At 40.7% G+C, this 20918-nt stretch overlaps 1 protein-coding gene across 2 annotated transcripts; it reads left to right on the top strand.

Moving 5' to 3' along the window:
- Positions 1 to 64: 64 nt before the first annotated feature.
- ATP5F1C (ATP synthase F1 subunit gamma) lies at positions 65 to 18101 on the top strand (the record flags this gene model as incomplete). Of its 2 annotated transcripts, XM_079700094.1 has the most annotated exons (10): positions 65 to 143; positions 7028 to 7062; positions 7574 to 7705; positions 10925 to 11129; positions 11727 to 11870; positions 11995 to 12059; positions 13694 to 13849; positions 14258 to 14354; positions 17143 to 17179; positions 17960 to 18101. In XM_079700094.1, exons 1-9 carry the CDS (start codon positions 88 to 90, stop codon positions 17147 to 17149), a joined length of 897 nt encoding a protein of 298 aa, XP_079556220.1. In that variant the 5' UTR covers positions 65 to 87. The 2 variants fall into 2 exon arrangements, with proteins under 2 accessions (XP_079556220.1, XP_079556221.1); XM_079700095.1 differs by lacking the exons at positions 17143 to 17179; positions 17960 to 18101 and having other exon boundaries at positions 14258 to 14358.
- Positions 18102 to 20918: the final 2817 nt, after the last annotated feature.

Below are 20918 nucleotides of genomic sequence, written 5' to 3'. Positions count from 1 at the left end.
TCACGGAGTGGGCGGGGCGCGTGGGGCAGCTCCCGCGCAGGCGCGGTGAGGCCTGTCTGGCCGACCTTCAGGAGGACCGGTATCACCATGTTTCCTCCGGCGGGCCTCGCAGGGCTGTCGGCCTGGGCCGTGCAGCCGCAAAGGTATGACAGCTCGCGGTGGGAACGGGAGGGTTGCGACGGATGGAGGGGCTCAGGCAGGGAGCAGGGGAAGCGGGTGGAGGCGAGTGGGACGGACGCAGAGACCCCGGAGCCCGGGCTGCAGGAAGCGCTCGGAACCGGGAAGGGCGCGCCACGTCTCCGGAGGCGGGCTGGGGCGGGGTGAGGGCCACGAGGAGTGCTCATTTGGGACCTCGAGAGTGGGGCCTTGGGCCCAGTTAATTTCAGGGCAGTCTTGGATCCCCTCAGCTACTAAGTAAATGCTTAGGGAGCCTCTGCTGCGCGCCAGGCGGCGAGCCTCTGGGAGGCCTTACCCGGGCCCTCAAAGTGGGAGAGTGGAGGGCACCAGGGAAGGTCCAGCGGAAGGTTAAGGTGGGCTTTTTGTCCTTGACGCCTTTTGAAACTCTCCGGTGCAGAGCGCAGTAACGCACAACGCGAACTAAGCGGCGACCTTGCAGCAGGCGCTTTGCTGGGCCCAAGTGTATAAAATAAGTGTCCTTGTGGGTTGCAAAGGGGACCTTAAATATCTGTTAGCGAGGAAGCGGAAGAGACCTTGCACTATCTCGAAACCGTTGTGCTGAATCAGTAACCCTGCAAGGTTATGACATCGTCCCAGTGCCCCGAGGAGGAGATAGACGGACTTCTATGCGTCATCTGTTCACTGCCATGCAAGTTTTAGGGATTTTAAACATTGGTTTCCCCACACCCCCAGAAAAAGCATCTTAGAAGGCCTAGGAATAGGCAGACAAACATTGGTTTGTATGGTACCCTATAATAGGATGAGATGTGTTGCAGCTAGACAGAGTCTGGAAGAATTTCAGATACAGTGCTAAAGGGTTAGCTATAGACTGTAGCACTTCCCCGATTTTACAGTAAAGGAGAATTCTAAGGAGCCACCCCACTAAACTAGATTTTTGTACCTAATTTATGAGAAGGGACTATAAAGCATTAATTAAAATAGGTATGTGTTCATTAAGCAAAACATTTATAACACTAAAAGACTTTCAGCTTAATGAAGTAATTAAATCCGATGTGAAAAACCTACATACAGATGTTGGTGGATTTGCCTTGGAATTCAGAGCTTCTTTCCCCTAATATTGAAAGATGATTCATGGGAAGTAAGAAGTCCCATTAGTTGGATTCTCACTGGTATAGGTTGTCCCATTTCTTAATCACTCAGCGCACATTTGTTGGGTGCTTGCCCTGCGCCAAGTTGGCACTGTGGAAAGTGCTAAAATGTGGTGAACAAATCGACATGATCCTGGTGAGCTTTGTGGGACAGTCCCTCACATGCAGTGGCGCTCTGCAAACATCAGCTGTCCTTCCTCCTTCCCATCTTGCTGTGCATTAATGTTATCTGTAAATATTTTTAGAACTTTAAGTTATCCAAGTTGATCTTTAAAAATGGACAGTTTCTGAAATGAGGACCAAATACATTACATAAAACTGTAAAAATAACTTTTAAAAAAACCTGTAAGATCTTTTGAAGATCTTTTAGTAAAGAAGCATTTAAGCGCTTGCTGGGTCTGAGACAACTACTGCGTGGGGTGGGGCTTAAACTGGAACCTCAGTCAGCAAATAAATGTGGAAGTCCTGACCTTACTCCCTTTGGAGTGTTGGTTTTAAATTGTTAGGTTATGAATAGTCATCAAACGTCAGTTTCCACCTTGAAGGCGGACTGTGTCCTCTTCCTTTTCATACATTGCATCACTCTGGGTGCCTGCTGGCCTTCCTGCCTCTTCTGCCTTTTCCCTTCCACTCCCTATAATTGCCTTTTAAATTCAGAAACTAAAGCCATCTTAATGTTTCACATGCCACAGAATTAATTTGGAAGGGAAATACATTATACTTTTGTCTTTGCAGAACCAGAAAGAGGCATTTCCTTGGTTGTGTTTTGGTTATTGAAAGCTTTTTAAAATGCAATTTGTTGTTATAGTTTTGGTTTCAAGGACGTTTAGCATACCAACATTAACTAAACATTAGGCTTAATTACACTTATAGTGAAGTTGTTTTAATTGTTCAGGGTGTCAGTAAAATACCCTAAATTTTTGGAAATTAAACTTTTTTTTAAAGTAGTATTTAAGAAAATGGAAATAAGAAATTTGGGGGTGGGAAAGAGTGATTTTTCTATCTCAAATCAGGGGGAAATACATTTCTATTTCCTAGTGTTCCACATTGTCTAAAATGGAACTATTTTATAATAGGAAACCAGTAGGCCGTAAGTTGAACTATGGACACTGAAAAGGGAGAGAGATGGCATTTCAGGGGAGAGAAGAGAGGCCATCATCTGAGGCTGAGATAGCAGATATTTACTTTTAAACGTGAGGCAGCAGCCTGTAGTGTACTTGATGGAATGGTGCCCAACTTTCCGGCTTTGAATCCTGACCACCACTCACCTGGCAGTGTGGCCTTGGGCAAGTTACTCAGTGTCTCTGTACCATTTCCCCATCTGTTAAATGGGGTTAATGCTAGTACCCCATTCATTGGATTAGTGTGAGGATTAAGTGAATCAGTATTTGTAAAGAACCAAGGACAGTGGGAAAAATGCTTGTGGGGATCCAGATGTATCAGTTGAAAAATTAAAACGAACTTATACATACACGTTCTACATAAAACGTAATGTGAGAAGGTTAGAAGCCTAACAAGACTGAATTGTGTGTCATGGTTGGTGATAAAGTTCTGGGGAGTCACTTGGTGGAGAGGCCAGGGTCGGACTTTCACCCAGGCATTCAGTGTTAGAATTAGACATATATCATAATTTTCTTTTCCTTCGGAATTAGTGGATGCTGCTTCTTCCTTAATTTTTATATTATTCAGCATTATACACTCCTTAAAATTCATTCAAGCTGTCTGTAATTTCTTTGAATGATACATAGTTCACCCACGAACCTGCTGTGTGATCACAGTAGATCATGGTAGTCTGCCATCTATCTGTGCGACTTGCCCTCTGCTGTATTTGACGTGTTTCTAGTTTCTCAGATAATCTCCCTAGAATTTTTCAGGACGTGATGCAATTTTCCAGAACACAAAACTGACTCAGAAAGAACTTCCTTTATCTTCTCATTTGCAAAAGCTGTATATTCAGTAGAGCAGTCTGTCTCTAGAGAGAGTTCAAATCAGCTCGTGGTTATTTTGCACTCAAATTATACTTAAAAAATAACTTTGTGACACAGATAGACATGTTTAGAATTAAATGAAGTCTAAACATGAGAGTGCTTCAAAATTGGGGAAATTAGGGTGTGTGCACAGCAGAAAGAATCACAACAGATCCTGTATCTTCCTGCATACCTCTCACTTGGGATACGTGTGGAGACCCGAACATACTGTGTTCATCCAGATATGGCATGCAGTTCAGATTTTGTTCCATATGATGTGCTCTGACTAGAAACCTGTGTCAATTAAATTGGAGTGCATGCCTAAGACCATACTGTCCCAGTGTCACTCTTTATAGTCTCTAAATTTAGAATGTCTGGGTAAAAAAGTTATTCCAAAAAAAGAAAATCATCCCCAAAATATTACTTTTCAAGTGCCATGATGAAAAAATGTTCACGGGATGGTCATTATGTCGATAAGTCCGCCCTCTGAACTAGCAGAGCTTGTCAGTGTTTGACTGCTTTTATCTTTGCCTTTGGGGGATCCACTCTTAAAACCAAACCTAATGTTTTCCAGGTAGTCTCCTTCCTCTTATTTTCTTTATTTTTCTTTGTCCATGGCTGAGTAATACCAGTATTAAGTTACATAAGTCAAGCGATTTTTTAAAAATAACTGTTCTGGTTATGAACTTTCAGACTTACTTTTTGCACATAAACACATAGAATCACAAAACTGGCATCATATCTTGTAGCCTGCATTTTTAAGTTATTATAGACTTTTTTTAGTCTTTTTCTGAGTACAGTTTTAGATTTATAGAAAAAATGAGTAGCACAGAGAGTTGCATATACCCACACCCCACTCTGGACATTTTCCCCAGTCATCAACATCTTGCATTAGTGTGGAGTGTATACTACGATTAATGAACCCGTGTTGATGCTTTATTAACTAAGGTACATAGTTTCATTAAGGACACTCATTTTGTTGTATACTTCTGTGGGTTTTGACAAATGCATAGTGACATGTGTCTTCCATTACAATATCATGCAGAATAGTTTCACTGCCCTAAAAATCTCTCCCTAAAATCCTGGCAACCACTGATATTTTTATTGTTGCTATAGTTTTGTCAGTTCTGGAATGTCTTATAATTGGAATCATACAGTATGTAGCCTTTTCAGACTGGTTTCTTTCACTTAGCGATATGCAATTAAGGTTCCTCCATGTCTTTTTGTGGCTTGATGGCTCATTTATTTTTATTGCTTAATACTGCTCCAACTGTATGGATGCACCTGTCTGTTTATCCATTCATTCATGTATTGAAGGACATCTTGATTCCTTCCAGTTTTTGGCAGTCATGAATAAAGCTGCTATAGGAATGTGAATGCAGGTTGTCATGTAGATATAAGTTTTCAGCTCAATTGGGTAGGTATCTAGGGGTATGATTGCTGAATCATATGTTTAAACTATGTTTAGATTTGTAAGAAGCTGCCAAACCATCTTCCAAAGTAGCCATACCATTTTGTATAACCGCTGGTGATCAGTGAGAGTTCCTGTTACCCCACATCCTTGCCGTCATTGGTATTGTCAGGTTTTTTTTTTAATTTTAGCCATTCTTTGGGATTTTCTATGTAGTTGATCATGTCATCTATGAACAAAGACAGCTTTATTTCTTCCCTCCCAACCTGTATACGTGTTGTTTCCCTTTTTGTCTTATTGCATTAATTAGGACTTCAGTACAGTGTTGAGTAGGGGTGGTGAGACAGGGCATCCTTGTCTTGTTCCCAGTCTTAGGGGGAAAGCTCTTAGTTTCTAACCATTAAACCTTAGGGATTTTTTTTGTGGATGTTCTTTATCAGGTTGAGGAAGTTTCCTCTATTCCTAATTTGCTGAGAGGTTTTTAATCATGAATCGGCATTTGATTTTGTCAGATCCTTTTTCTGCATCTATTGATGATATAATTTTTCTTCTTTAGTGGGTTGATGTGGTGGATTATATATTTGAATTTCGAATGATGAACCAGCCTCACATACCTGGAATAAATCCCACTTGGTCGTAGTGTATAATTGTTTTTAATACATGGTTAGATTGCATTTGCTAATATTTTGTTGAGGATTTTTGCATCTAGGTTCATGAGAGATATTGTTCTCTAAATTTCATTTCTTATATAATGTCTTTATCTGGTTTTAGTATTAGGGTTATGCTGGCCTTATAGAATGAGGACGTATTCCCCCTGCTTCTCGTTCTGATTCTCTTTCTTTTTCTTTTTTTCTTTAATTTTATTTTTTTTGGCAGCAACTACCATGTCTACTGATAGTTACAAGTCTGTCTCAAATCTCAATACCTCATATGTTTCCCAGACCTGGTTAACATTTCCACTTAGTTGCATGGTTTTTTAAACTACATCGCATTCAAAATTCATTATCTCCAGGGAGATCTCCCCCACCCAGTTTTTCTCTCTTGGTTAAATGACAACACTGTTCATTTAGGTCATTAAATTAGAAACCTTTGGGTCAGCTTGCTCTCACATCTGGTCTCCTGTTGCTTTGCCAACCTCTCAGTCCAGGTGCTTGCCTTCTCTTGTCTGGAAGCCCCTTATTTGGCCTCCATGTCATCAACATTTGGTATGATTTTGTGCTTTTCACTGCCATCCGAGATACCTTACTGAAAAACTAAACTGATTTGTGGGCTTAGAAACATTCATCACTTTCCCAGTACCTATAAAATAATATTTATACTTACTAACCCAAGCTATGTCTCCAGCTTCAAAACTACATCCAGTTCCTAGGAATGCCCTCCTTAGGCCCTCCTTCTTTATGCACAAATTTATCGATTCTTCATTTCTCCCATGGAGCTTTCCAGGCCAACACAGGTACTTTATGGACTTAAGAGCTACAAGATAATACATATTCAGTAACATGTCTTCACCAGTAAGAGGAGGATCCTCTCGTAATTTATCTTTCACCAACATTACTTTTAAGTCGTATCATTTTGACTTTAATGCATCAGCACTTTAAAAGACTGTAGAAAATATTTAATGTAAATTTCATGTAAATCTAAATTTGCATAAATCTTGTTTATGAGATAGTAGTATGCTTCTTGTAGTCAGAGACCACGTCCTGGAGCAGAGTAGCTGCTCTGTAAAGAGCTTACTGAATTGAGTTGAAAAAGTTAAGAATCGGTTTAAATAAACTGTACTTTGACACATGTGGTCATGTTAGAATGTGTAGTTGACCCTAAGGGTTATTTGAAAAGGTTTCGGTGAACTGAGGAAGTCCGGAACAATATAGGCAAAGACATAGGGGTGGGAATAGAGCATGTGTGAATGCCATTGTGACTTCAGTGGAAGCTTTGTGTTAGATCAAATAGAATGAGATGTTTTTTGGGGGGCCTCTCACTATTGTGGCCTCTCCCGTTGCGGAGCACAGGCTCCGGATGCGCAGGCTCAGCGGCCATGGCTCACGGGCCCAGCCACTCCGCGGCATGTGGGATCTTCCCGGACCGGGGCACGAACCTGTGTCCCCTGCATCAGCAGGCGGACTCTCAACCACTGCGCCATCAGGGAAGCCCTAGAATGAGATCTTTGATGATATAAGGTTTGGTATCAGTATTGAGGAATTTATGTATATACACACACACACGCACACACGTACACACACATTCAGAGTCTTATAGATCATTTCTTTATGGGATACTCTTTAAATCAGTTTATCAACTTTGAAAGTTTTTCTTTGAGCTATTTTTCAAAAAACTAAAATGTTTTTTACCACCTTTATTCTTAGGATCCAAGTTCGAAATATGGCAACCTTGAAAGATAGTAAGTACTTTATCACAATATGTGAATTAAGAAAAACTAAATTTTGACAAATAAAAATGTGCTGCTTTAGCCCATTTACGTATTTGGTCAGAATGGACACAGTGAATCTATGTCATCTATGTACGGCATTGAACTTGTTTTGGAAAAGACCCATGTGAGGTGACACATGGTTGTTGATTCTGTTGTCTGTAGAATGATAATGATATAACTAGAAAAAACTACTGTGTGTGTGTGTGTATAAAATGTTATGGAATATGTGGCTAAAGGCCATTTTCACTACCATTTAGTGTTTTAAATACATAATTTATTGATACTATTATGTTGCCGTTTTGCTTGTCCTCTCCAGGTAGCACAAGGTCTGAGTTATTGGTACTCTAACATTAAGCCTAGTTTAGTAGTTGATATTAATTGAAGGTCTAACTGCTAATTATTCTACCTTGAAGTTTAGGAAAATGTTTCGATAAATGAAATGGTAACTCCTTTATCTTAACACAGCACTTCTATTTTTCAGTTACCAGGCGACTAAAATCAATCAAAAACATCCAGAAAATTACCAAGTCTATGAAAATGGTAGCAGCAGCGAAATATGCCCGAGCTGAGAGGGAGCTGAAACCAGCCCGGGTGTATGGAATAGGATCCTTGGGTAAGAGGAGAGTACAGTCACAAATTACGAAGTACCGTTTAACCTAGAGATCACTGCTCATGACTCATCTGTCCTGAGTACTTTCAGGCCCCCATCTATCACAGCAGCCCTGTGCGGGTGGGGACCATCAGAGCTCCCGCTTTGCAGATAAGAAAAACTGAAGCCCAGTGCAGTCATAACTACACCTCTGTGACTTGGCATCTGAGCCTATTTGTTAACCACTGTATGTGATCATGTTCACTTTTAAGATATTCTGAAAATTTTCCTAGATTATTAAATATACCATCAAAAGAACTTGGAAGTTTAGTGCATTAGACTCAAATGCTTGATTTCTTCCTGTTACTCTGTGATGTGATCTTTTAGGACTGCAGGGTGGGGAGGGGGTGCCCTGCAGTGGAAGGGGACTGGGTAGTCATGGAAATGACTGAGTACATGAGCGGAATGTTTAAACATCAACTGTAAAGAGGGAGAAATTTGCTTATTTCCAAATTGAAGAAAAGATGTATCTGTATCATCTGTGTTTTAATACCTCTATGTATTACATATAAATTACCTTGTACAGTAGTTTTCTTGTGCTCTTCATATTTTTTAAGCATGCATTTATAGCATCCTTTTTTTAATCAGTGTTTTTTTGGGGGGCTGCATTGGGTCTTCGTTGCTGTGCATGGGCTTCTAATTGCGGTGGCTTCTCTTGTTGGGAAGCACGGGCTCTAAGCACACAGGCTTCACTAGTTGCGGCACGCAGACTCAGTAGTTGTGGCTCGCGGGCTCTAGAGTGCAGGCTAGAGGCACACGGGCTTAGTTGCTCTGTGGCATGTGGGATCTTCCCGGACCAGGGCTCAAATCTGTGTCCCCCTGCGTTGGCAGGCAGATTCTTAACCACTGCGCTACCAGGGAAGTCCAATCAGTTTTTTTATATATAAATTTTATTTATTTTATTTATGTTTATTTTTGGCTGTGTTGGGTCTTTGTTGCTGCGCGTGGGCTTTCTCTAGTTGCGGCGAGCAGGGGCTACTCTCTGTTGCAGTGCGCGGGCTTCTCATTGCGGTGGCTTCTCTTGTCGTGGAGCACGGGCTCTAGGCGTGCGGGCTTCAGTAGTTGTGGCTCACAGGCTCTAGAGCGCAAGCTCAGTAGTCATGGCGCACGGGCTTAGTTGCTCCGCAGCATGTGGGATCTTCCCGAACCAGGGCTCAAACCCATGTCCCCTGCATTGGCAGGCAGATTCTTAACCACTGTGCCACCAGGGAAGCCCTAGCATGCTTTTTTAAGCATGCTCTAAAGAAACTTTTGTATGAGAAAACGATAGGGCACTAGGCTTCAGTGGAAATGGCTCCTTGCTTTAAAAATGCCGTATTTAGGGAATTTCCTGGCGGTCCAGTGGTTAGGACTTGGCACTCTTACTGCCAGGGTTCGGGTTAGATCCCTGGTTGGGGAGCTAAGATCCTGCAGGCTGTGTGGTGCAGCCAAAAAAACCCAGCCATATTCAGCTTTTCCTAGGAGGCATAATGGAGACTTGCTAGGTTAGGGTTAGCAGTCATTAACAGCCCCAGCCGTTTGCTCTCCTGAGTCCTGTTCTCTAACCAGCATAATACTGAGCACCTAGTTAGCGGCCCAATAGAGGTTGATAAATTACTCTAGCCTATTTCTATGAAAAGGTGAAAGTCATTCACTGTTCACCTTTCATGCTGAAATGAATAAGTGTACTAAATTTGTTTCCCCTCAAAACTCTATAACCGGACTTCCCTGGTGGCGCAATGGTTGAGAGTCCGCCTGCCGATGCAGGGGACACGGGTTCGTGCCCCGGTCTGGGAAGATCCCACATGCCGTGGAGCAGCTGGGCCCGTGAGCCATGGCCGCTGAGCCTGCGTGTCCGGAGCCTGTGCTCCGCAATGGGAGAGACCACAACAGTGAGAGGCCTGCATACCGCCAAAAAAAAAAAAAACTATAACCACAAAACTATCGAATAAGGAAATTGGTTCAGATATCTAATTATAATATTTGTGGTGTAATATTAAAAATTCAAGTCAAGGCTGCCATTCAGCTACTCAGTCCTTCAAACTAAAAAAATACTAACTGCTAGATATTAAATGGCTAATCATTTAAAATATTTAAGAACTCTAAATAGACATTTTATGCTGTATAATATGAAACATAAAAAGAGACTGAAAAGGAATATTTTCTCCACTTCCATAAACTTTGGAGTTGAGTATTCTCTCTGCTTTTTATGGAGGGTCCTCAGGTATTGAAATTTGAGAATCACTGCTCTATACTGAAAAAGGTGATAGCAGGAATTTTGTTGAAGTGGGGAATGTGGCAGCCGTGAAGATGCACTTTGTAACTAGAGTGAGCACAGCTGCTGAATCGTCCTGTGTTTTTGCACCTAAGCCATGCTTCCCACGGGCTGCTCCTGGCCAGCACCTGAGCACAGGTGGGATACTCAGGTAGGCGTGTTCTTGGGAGACTTGGGGCTCCCTGGCAGCCTCGCTGAACTTTGCCTCAACTGTACAGCAGTCCAGGAAGCTGCCACCCCACCTTTCTTCCCACTGGTCAGACTGGCATCCTGGTGTGATGGCTATTCTGACCTCCTTCCTATTTTCTCTGACAGGCATTTCCCCAGTAATATCCATGTATATTTTATCTTATTTAAACACCTCTTGCTTTCTGCTTCTTGGAAGACCAACAATGTGAGGTTGTTAGTAATACCAAAAATAGGGACTTCCCTGGCAGTCCAGTGGTTAGGACTCCACGCTTCCACTGCAGGGGACACGGATTTGATCCCTGGTCCCGCAAGCCACACAGCCCAGCAAAAATAAATAAATAAAAAATAAAATGGCATCCATCATTTTAATGTCAACAGTTTTCATAAAAGCTTGCTATGTAGATTATATGAGCATTTCAGTAAATATTTGTTTTCTGCTTTTTTGGTTGTACACTGAAGATCTGTGTTCTTTAGAAATTTGGCAAGTCTAGAGAAGTTGGTATTTCTATAAGTCTGGCCTTTTTACAAGTTCTTTAATTGTGCTAGCGATTTCTTTTAGTCAGTGCTTTTTGGCCCTTAGGAACCTTCGTCTTCATAGAGATTTAAACCTTTATGGTTTTCAGCCTGATCGTAAATGAAATAAGTGCACAGACACTTGATTATATTGAGGCATCATTTTTTAAATTAGGGATTATTGCTGTATTTAGTGTAACTACACATACTTTTTTTTTTCTTTTTAGCTCTATATGAAAAGGCTGATATTAAGGTGCCTGAAGACAAGAAGAAACATCTCCTTATCGGTGTGTCCTCAGACCGAGGGCTTTGTGGTGCTATTCATTCCTCGATTGCTAAACACTTAAAGAGTGAGGCGGCCAATCTCACAGCAGCTGGGAAAGAAGTTAAGATTGTTGGAGTTGGTGATAAAATCAGGAGTATACTTCACAGGTAATTTAAGTGTATATTGTTTATGTTTAGAAGGCTGCAAGAATGAATAAAGGGAAGTTTCTTTGATAGTTTATTTAAGCAAGGTGTCTTTTTTTGGTTACCATTTTATACACAGAGGTTTTGTTTTGTTTTGAATTTTTTTCCAGAATATAGTAGAATGGATAGATTTCCCCTGTTTTCTATTTATCTTTTGTTTTTCCTTCTTCCAGACCATAAATGGAATACAGTAGGAATATCAGAAGCTATGGGTTTTTGTTTTGGGGGGCGTTTTTCTGTTTTTTTTAATGAGGACCCTAAGGTGCTCTCACAGCCTGGAAGTGCCAGAAATGAATGACAGCTGATTAGGACTGGAAGGAGAGAAGTAAAAGCAGAGAGAAATGCAAGACAAGAAAGGCCTGGTGTTAGTCCTTAGTTCTTGGCAGGTGCTGAAGGAAAGGGACAATCACGACAATGTAGGGGCACCTTAATTCAGTGAACACCCCCTGCCCCCCTCAAAAAAGCTTGATCCATAGTGAGAGTGTTTTTTCCTTGTTCTCTGTTCTTTCAGCAGAAGTATTCTGTTAAACTATTTTATGTGACCTCTTCATTTTCTTGTAGGACTCATTCTAACCAGTTTCTGGTGACGTTCAAAGAAGTGGGGAGAAGGCCCCCTACCTTTGGGGATGCGTCGGTCATTGCCCTTGAACTGTTAAATTCTGGATATGAATTTGATGAAGGGTCTATCATCTTTAACCGATTCAGGCAAGAAAAATGTTGAAATCCAAGCGTTTTTATGTTTATGTTCAGATTTTTTAATTAAGTAAATGTCTACTTAACAGTTTAAAATTATACTTTTGGAATTTACATTTGCTTTTGCCGTTTCTAGGTCTGTCATCTCCTACAAGACAGAAGAGAGGCCCATCTTTTCCCTTGGTACCATTGCAAGTGCTGGTAAGTAGGTTTTGTATGACAAGTATTTTTCCTATAGAAAGGAGAGATTTGTACATTTAGGAAAACAGTGATTATCAGGGTGGCTTTTTTTCAGCAGTAACAAAAATGATGTTGGGCTGTTTCTATCACCATCTGTTAGTGGCTTCCATGAAATCATAAACATTTATTGTTTGACAACTCTTACTGCATTCTTTCATTAATTTAATAAATAAATAAATATCCATTGAAGGCCATCATTAGATATGATTTCTGTCCTTGGAGATTGAAGAACTTAGCTAGAATGATCTGTTGGCTTTGCAATCTGTGTGTGGGAGCCCTTCCTAACCACCAAACAGACGCTCTAGAATAGAGATTTGAACACTATTCACAACTAATATACGTTGAACAACTCAGTTCTCTTGTTTTGCTATTTAAACAAAGTGATCATTGCTCAGTGATGCATCCTGGAAATAACTCAGGAACTGATTTTATTTTCCCTTTCTGTATATTAGACTTCTCCTGTTCTAGGTGTATAACTTTTACATTTTTTAAAAATCTATTTATTTATTTTTTGACTGCGTTGGGTCTTCATTGATGCGAGTGGGCTTTCTCTAGTTGAGGCAGGCAGCAGCTACACTTGTTGCGGTGCACAGGCTTCTCATTGCGGTGGCTTCTCTTGTTGTGGAGCACAGTCTCTAGGCGCACACGTTTCAGTAGTTGAGGTGCATGGGGTCAGTAGCTGTGGCTTATGGGCTCTAGAGCGCAGGCTCACTAGTTGTGGCGCACGGGCTTAGTTGCTCCGTGGCATGTGGGATCTTCCCAGACCAGGGCTCGAACCTGTGTCCCCTGCCTTGGCAGGTGGATTCTTAACCACTGCGCCACCAGGGAAGTCCCTATAACTTTTACATTTTAACGTCTTAGAAGTTAGGATGCTTCTACCAGTCAGTGGCATGTCATTTTTAATTGGCTATGTTATTTTCTTTCTTCATGGTACATAAAACAGGAGTTACAATCCACCGCATCTTAAATTTGATGAAATCCAGTACTGTCTTAGCACTTTACACTAATGAATGAATTTTGAAGTCTGCTGCTACGTTTCCACTGCCTAATTACTAAAATGCACAGCAGCCTCTTAACTCTTCCTCTCTTCCACATTCTCAGAAAAGCTTTCCCTCCCTTATTTTCTTGACAGATTTCCCCAATAATCTTATGCACAGATTTCCCCAATAATCAAATGGCTGAAATGGGATTTTTATATTACACTTATACGAGTCTCAGTTCTTTCCTTAATTTCTTTATTGAAAAACGCAGTCACTGACTGTTGGGTGGCTTTGTGCCCAGCACACTGCTAGAGACTGTCCAAAGGATTTGTATCTGTGAAATGTGGTGCTGTTACTTTAAATGTGGACTTCTTAAGTTTTATGAAGTTAAGCATTTGAAGTAGAATATCAAATGCTTTGTTTACACATCATATTTTGCTGAAAATCTATTATCTATAGTATGGAAATAGATGAAGCTTTTAGAACTGAGTCCTTTAACCAATCTTACATTGACTTCTCTGTAATTGTAAAGAGTTTTTATACTAGGAAGCTGTCTTGATTAAATCAGTCTTTGTGCTGTATCGCTTTAGAGAAATCCATGGCTTGTTTTAACAGAGAGCATGAGTATATATGATGATATTGATGCTGACGTGCTGCAGAATTACCAAGAGTACAACCTGGCCAACATCATCTACTACTCTCTGAAGGAATCCACCACGAGTGAGCAGAGTGCCAGGATGACGGCCATGGACAATGCCAGCAAGAATGCTTGTAAGTGCTGAGCATGTTCCTGAGACAGTTCCCTTGTGGAAAGCAGCATGAAGACCCTCACGTCAAAAGGCATTAGCGATTCTGGAAGTGGACCAGGAAGCAGGAGAGCTGGGGTCTAGTCCTGGGCTCTGCCACCGATTCTGTGAGGATAGAAAAATTATATTCTCTGCCTTAAAGGAAGTAATATCTTACTTGGTACGCAGTAAGTGTGCAGGTACTTTGAAAAGGTATCTCGTGGAAGAAACAAAAATACCTTCATAAAATTTTTTGAGTGGCCAGTTTGGGTACCCAAAAGGAAACAGAATCTTATTTTTGAATTAAGCAATACACGTCTATAAATGACTTAGTGAAAAAGGTATTCTTTTCCAGTTTTAGATCTTGTTGTCTAATCTTTTGTTCTGTTTGTAGCTGAAATGATTGACAAATTGACTTTGACGTTCAATCGCACCCGCCAAGCTGTCATCACCAAGGAGCTGATAGAAATCATCTCTGGTGCTGCGGCTCTGTAAGTAACCGTGCGTCGCCCTCAGACTCCGTGTCTCATCTGTGCCTGCTAGTTTAACCTTTGCATGTTTAAGTTTTCCGTTTTGTTTTGTCTGTTAAAGATGAAATAATCCATTGCTTATCTTGTTTCCTTAATCGTAGAACATCAAGTTTGATGAAAACGAGATCTCTGGTGTATTTTGATTGTTTCAGCTGAAATATTCAGGCTTAGTTTCTTCTTTTTAGAAATTAGTATATTGCTAGCTTTCACTTTCTTCAAGTTTTAGGAATAAGGATGTGAATTAATTCAGTATCATTTACAAAATCTGTCTTTGAAACTTAAAATATTATAAATCAGGCTTTCTGAGTTACAGGACTGGTTTGGGCTTTGGTTTTATATAAATCTGCAGATCATTGAATGGTGGTAGGGTCCAGGAATTTTAAAATTAAGTTTTCTGTATCAGTACTGTCTTATAGGAGTTCTTAAAATACCGCTTTCCTCAAGAAAATGTCTTGGTTGTCTAGCTAGATATGTTAATGTTTGTGAAACCATGGTTACGATAATGGGAATTGTTTTAAAAATTATTAAATTGAACACCCATTATATGCCTCATACAGTGCTAGGCACGGTGTTAAAGGATGTGATCCTTTCTTCCAAGGCATTTACGTGCTAATAGGATAAGAAAAAAATGCAGATAATTATGCTGAAAGATAAAATGTGTCGTGAGTTATCTTTGACTCATTCTCTCTCACCTCCGGCCAATTGGTCACCAAGTTCTGTACATTTTACCTTCTAAACATCCCTTGACCCTTTCCCCTTTATGCCCTCTTCACGCAGATCCTTGTCATTTCTCTCCCAAATTAAAAAGTATATTTTTTGAGTGGCACATGTTTTTTTCCCTGAAATGCCATCCTTCCCCTGCACCCTTGATTGTACATCTCTGTTTATCCTTCCTAACGGAGCTGGGGTAATGCTTTCTTCCAGAAATCCCCCCTTCCTGGTTTGAGTGGGGCAGCCTCCTGTGCTTCCCTTCATCATAGCACTTACACTTTTTTACTAGGAATTGCCCTTTTGTTTGTCTACGTCCTTCTGCGGCTTGGGACAGGGAGTGTCTCATTCAGTCTTGTAGCCCCATCACCTGGCACATACTTCCTCAGTAAATATATGTAGAGTGGATGAATGACGTGCCATGAATATATACGTTTTTTTAAAAATTTATTTGTTTTTATTTTTGGCTGTGTTGGGTCTTTGTTGCTGTGCACAGGCTTTCTCTAGTTGCGGTGAGCGGAGGCTACTCTTCGTTGCGGTGCACGGGCTTCTCAGTGTCGTGGCTTCACTTGTTGCAGAACGTGGGCTCTAGAGTGCAGGCTCAGTAGTTGTGGCTCACAGGCTCTATAGCGCAGGCTCAGTAGTGTGGTGCACGGGCTTAGTTGCTCCGCGGCATGTGGGATCTTCCTAGGCCAAGGATCGAACCCCTGTCCCCTGCACTGGCAGGCGGATTCTTAACCACTGCGCCACCAGGGAAGCCCGCCATGAATATATTAAGACCTGGAAGTTCAGCGGAGAGAGAAGTAACATTTTATTGGGTATGTGAAAAAATGAATCCAGGTTTAAGAATCAGGGAAAGGTTTATCACTACGATGACATTTAAGTTGGTCCTTTTGTCTATGGAGGATAGAAATGGGCAGCATGCCAGAGACACAAATAAACTGGTTGAGACTGTTTTATACGTGTTGGTTGGATCCAGCAGCCTTCCTTCTCTTATTTTGCTTTCAGGCGTGAGTTTAAGACTAATCCATCTCTCAGCCTGGTCTCTACTGCTCTCTTAACGTCAGAGTCTAGTGCAGTGATGAGTGGCTCTGCCACTTAGCAGCTTGATAGACGTGGTTACGATACTCTCCCTGCAACGCAGTTGTTTTCTATGACATGGGGGCTAATACAGGGATTAAATAAGTGTATTATTCATGTCCTCCTTGCTGTACTTCCTACTGCTGGAGCCACGCGGACTTCTTCTTGGGTGGCGTGCATGCAGAGGCCTGGGGGAAAGTTTTGACTGCGCTCTGAAGGTCCGGGAGCTGTGAGATGTGGAGAGCCAGGCAAAGAGGAATGAATGCTCGGAATAGATGGAGGCTACAGCCTCTGCAGAATTGAGGACCAGGCTCTTTCTTGATTAGGAATGCGGGGACTTGGCTGAAAAGTAGCAAAGTCAGAGAAATGAGGAGAGGGAGATTGGGACATGAAGACCAAGAATTTTAAAAAGAACTCAAATAACTGGAAATTGACTGGTTTTCGCTTTCTAGAAAGGCAGCCTATATCCTTTATTGCAAGTTAGCTGTGCAGCCCGACGGTGGATTATTTATATGAATGGACTTGCATGCTCTGTAACCTCTCAGCTCTTCTGCTTAAAGGCTTTAATACAAACACATCTGGCTCTTTGGTAGTAATATAAAAGGCATGAATAAACCATAATATTTGAGGTACCAAATATTTAGTTGCTAGCCTAAAATTTTTTAATATATTGTATGCTATTTATAGAAAAGTTGTGGTTTAAAGTATGCTTTCATAGTCCTGCCTACTTGCATGAACATGGTTTTATTGCTTCTAACCAGATTCAAGTCTATGACCTTTTATAACAATCATTGAATCTGTTTTAAGGGAATATTTTGGTAAGTATTTATGTGATATACTCAAGGTAGTGAGTGAGGAAGTGGGCTTTTTTAGTCAGAAATTGTAAATGATTAACCAGCATGGATTGTTTCTTGACCTGCTTGTTTTGTGTTTGTCTTTTTCTTCTAATATAATAACCCAGGGACTAATGAAATTCGAGTTTCATCCTCAGACAAGAGGTAAAGTGGTAATATTTCACGCACTCTCCCCTACCCCCTACCCCGTCAGAAAAGAAACCCAGTCAGATAGAATTGAAGGTAATTCAGCAACAGTGAAACTGATTCCCTGAGAGATGAGATGGCCAGGCCATTAGAGCAGCAGCCATCTTGTGGGAGTATGTGGGTGATGCTAGTGGGCTTTTTTTTTCTTCTTAGATATATTAAATAAACTGTAAGGATAAAGAATTAGCATTCTTGGGACCTCTCTGGTGGTCCAGTGGTTGGGACTCCACGCTTCCACTGCAGGGGACACGGGTTCGATCACTGGTCAGGGAACTAGGATCCCACGTGGCTCGTGGTGCGGCCAAAAAGAAAAAAAAAAGAAAAAGAATTAGCATGCTTTTGGGTTATTAAATACAGGCGGATGAGGAGCAGTGGTTCTCAAACTTCCTGGTCTCAGAACGCTTTGATATCTGACTTCACAGAGGATAGCTCAGTTCTCTCCATTTCTGTATTCATTCTGTTCTGATATTACACGTCATGTAGGCTCTGGAAAACTCCACCATGTGCACCTGAGAATGAGAATAAAATAGGCAAATAACATTGTTATAAAAATAGTTTTGCCCTCACGGACCTCATGAAAGGGTCACCAGACCAAAATTTGAGAACCACTGGTGTAGAGTAGCATTTTATTATGTAGAGTCAGTTTTTAAAGTCCCACTGAAATATGTATTATCTCTTGACATCTTTATTTTTCAAAAAAACATTGTTTTTTATTTGTTCTGTACTTTTATTTTTCAGGTAAAGAAGATTCAGCCAGCTGATTTTGTTTTTAGCTTACTGCTGTCCTTGTCAGAAGAAATTGTTGGTCCACTGTTTAAATTAGTAAAGACAGCGAGATATTTGTAAATTATCTTACAATAAATGACTCACCGTAAGAAAATCACTGTCTTTTCTTATTATATGAGAACAGCAGTTCTCCAAATGAGATCTTAAAACACTTAAAAATACTAACATGCTACTTATTAAGAAGATAGTTGAAGAGGCTCCTCTGATTTTCTGGTTGCCTAACAGCCGTGGAAAGCCTGGCCTCCGTGGGGTCAGAGTGGAAGAGGCACCAGGCCACAACCCCAGCCCAGGCACCTGAGCACCACACCTTCATAGAACAGCCAGCATGGGGAAGCAAACGCACTGTCCAGGTCATCTGCTGTTTCTCACATGCACGGTGTAGAATTTCAGGCATATACTAAATCTAAATAAATTTTTAAATCTTTTCCAAGGGCTGAGAAACATTTCAGTAGGATATTTACTCCATATTAGCATTTAGATAACCATTAAGATTGGGTGCGTGAGCTATTACACACAGGGAGTTGGCCATGCCAAAGTGTCAGGGTTTTTTCCTATTTATTTAAAAGAGGGCTTAGGGGTTTTTATTGCAAAAGTAGTATAGGAATTACAAAAGACTGTAGAACTATAAAAAAATACAAAGCCCATTCTCACTTAACACTTTATATTACTCTTGTTAAAAAACATTAAATAAATACATGCATATGCTATTATTTTACCAATAACTATTCATAAAAATGAACAATAAGTAATATAAAAATGGATTAGCGGGCTTCCCTGGTGGCGCAGTGGTTGAGGGTCCACCTGCCGGTGCAGGGGACACGGGTTTGTGCTCCGGTCCGGGAGGATCCCGCATGCCACGGAGCGGCTGGGCCCGTGAGCCATGGCCGCTGAGCTTGCGTGTCCGGAGCCTGTGCTCCGCAGCGGGAGAGGCCACAGCAGTGAGAGGCCCGAGTGCCACAGGAAAAAAAAAAAAAAAGATTAGCAACCACAAACCTGTAAAGAGCAGTGTTGCCACTTTAAGAAGAAGGCTGCCAGAGAAAGATAAACTGAACAGAATCTCAGGGTCATTTTCTAGCTTCCCTGAAATGTTACAAGAGGCATTTTGATTTCTGAGCCTTTGTGACATTTGTTTTTCTCTGAAGGCTCATAGGTCTTTACCTGTGTTGCTCTGAAATGTCACAAGGATAGTTGTTAATAAGCATCCTTGGGGAAGTCTTTGCACACTTGGACAAGTACTTCTGTGTTCTTAATTTTTGGAAGTGGAATCGATGACTCAGACTATGTACATTTTTTAATTTAATAGACACTGCCAAATGGCTCTCAAAAAGTTGTAAACCTGTGCTAACGGTGTATGAAATTGATTTCCTCCACTTGCTGAGACTTTGTCTTTTAATCTTTAATGATCTGATGGGTGAAAAGACAATAGACTACTCATTCGTTGCCCATTTTTTTAAGTGAGTTTTTCTCTTTTTCTCATTGAAACATAAGAGTTCTTGGCATATGAGTGACATCAGCTCATTTGTGTTGCAAATTAATTTGTGTTAGAAAGTTTGCACTTCCACTACTTTCTTGCAGATGCAGCATGGGGTCTTGAGAAATAAAACTAAGCAAGGATTTAACTTTACCAGCCACACGAGTGTTCGATGCATAGAGCAGTGGTTAAGAGCATAAACTTGGGGCAAACTGGGTTGGAATCCCAGTTCAGCCCTTACCAGCTGTGTTGACATTGGGCAAGTTACTTAATCTTTCAGTTTTATCATCTGTAAAATGACGATTAAAATAGTACTTACCTCATAGGGTTGTTATGAGGACTAAATGAATCAATATTTGCAAAATACTTAGAAACTGATGTGGGACGAATGCTGTATCTGTGATTAAATGTTGCCTGATCTACGTAAGTGACCATCGGTTCAATATCGTGTTTCTGATGTTCTGTGTATTAGCACTCTTAAATTCTGAAACTACAATGATAATACACTTCCCTATAGGAGCTTACAGTCTGGAGCAAAGACAAATAATGAAAAAAAAACATGGTAAGGTTTTTTGGTAAACTGTTACTGAAGTATAGTGTATGTACAAAAGAAGGCATAATTCATAAGTTTATGGCTCAGGAAAATTTGCAAAGTGTAAACACTCATGTATCTACAATCTAGATCAAGATCTAAAAGGTCCTGTCATTACAGAAGCCTCCCTTGTGTCCCTGCCCTTTTTGTTATCTCCACAAAAGTACCCACAATCATGACTTCTATCACCATAGATGTGTTTTGATTGTTTTTGAAATTTAAGTAAACGGAATCATACACATGAAGCCTTTGGGGTCTGCTTTTTCTTAAAATTCAACATTATGTCTGGGAGATTTCATTCACATTTGTAGAGCAGTTTTTTTCATTTATGTTACCACACGTGATAAATATCTTAGAGTTTAGTAATTCTGTTGATGGACGTTTAAGGTTATTTCCAGCTTGAAACAATTATAAATGCTTCTCTAAATCTTTTGTGCACCTCTCTTTGTTTAAATTTGAAAGAATTTCTGTTGTGTACATACCTAGCAGTGGGATTGCTTGGCCATAGGTTCTGTAAATGTTCTGCTGCTTTGGCACTGCCAAAGCCTTTCACAGAGTGGATGTATTGATACCAGTTTATACTCTTTCTGGCAGTTGTCTACGTCCTTATCAACACTAGGTATTGTCACCCTTTTTCATTTTGCCATCCTGGTAGGAGTGTAGTGTTATATAATAATACCTTTAACTTGCATATTTCTCTGATGGCCAATGAGGGGGGTTAATCATGCATATTGGTTGTGTGGAACTTAGATATTCTCTTTCCAAAAGTTTCTGAGCACTCTGTGTGTGTGTGTCTGTGTGTGTGTGATTTTTGCTTGTTTTCTAATTGAACATTCTATTGAGATAAT

The sequence above is a fragment of the Hyperoodon ampullatus genome (assembly GCF_949752795.1).
Source record: "Hyperoodon ampullatus genome assembly, chromosome: 3".
Lineage (NCBI taxonomy): Eukaryota > Metazoa > Chordata > Mammalia > Artiodactyla > Ziphiidae > Hyperoodon > Hyperoodon ampullatus.
This window is presented reverse-complemented; position numbering and strand designations above follow the sequence as displayed.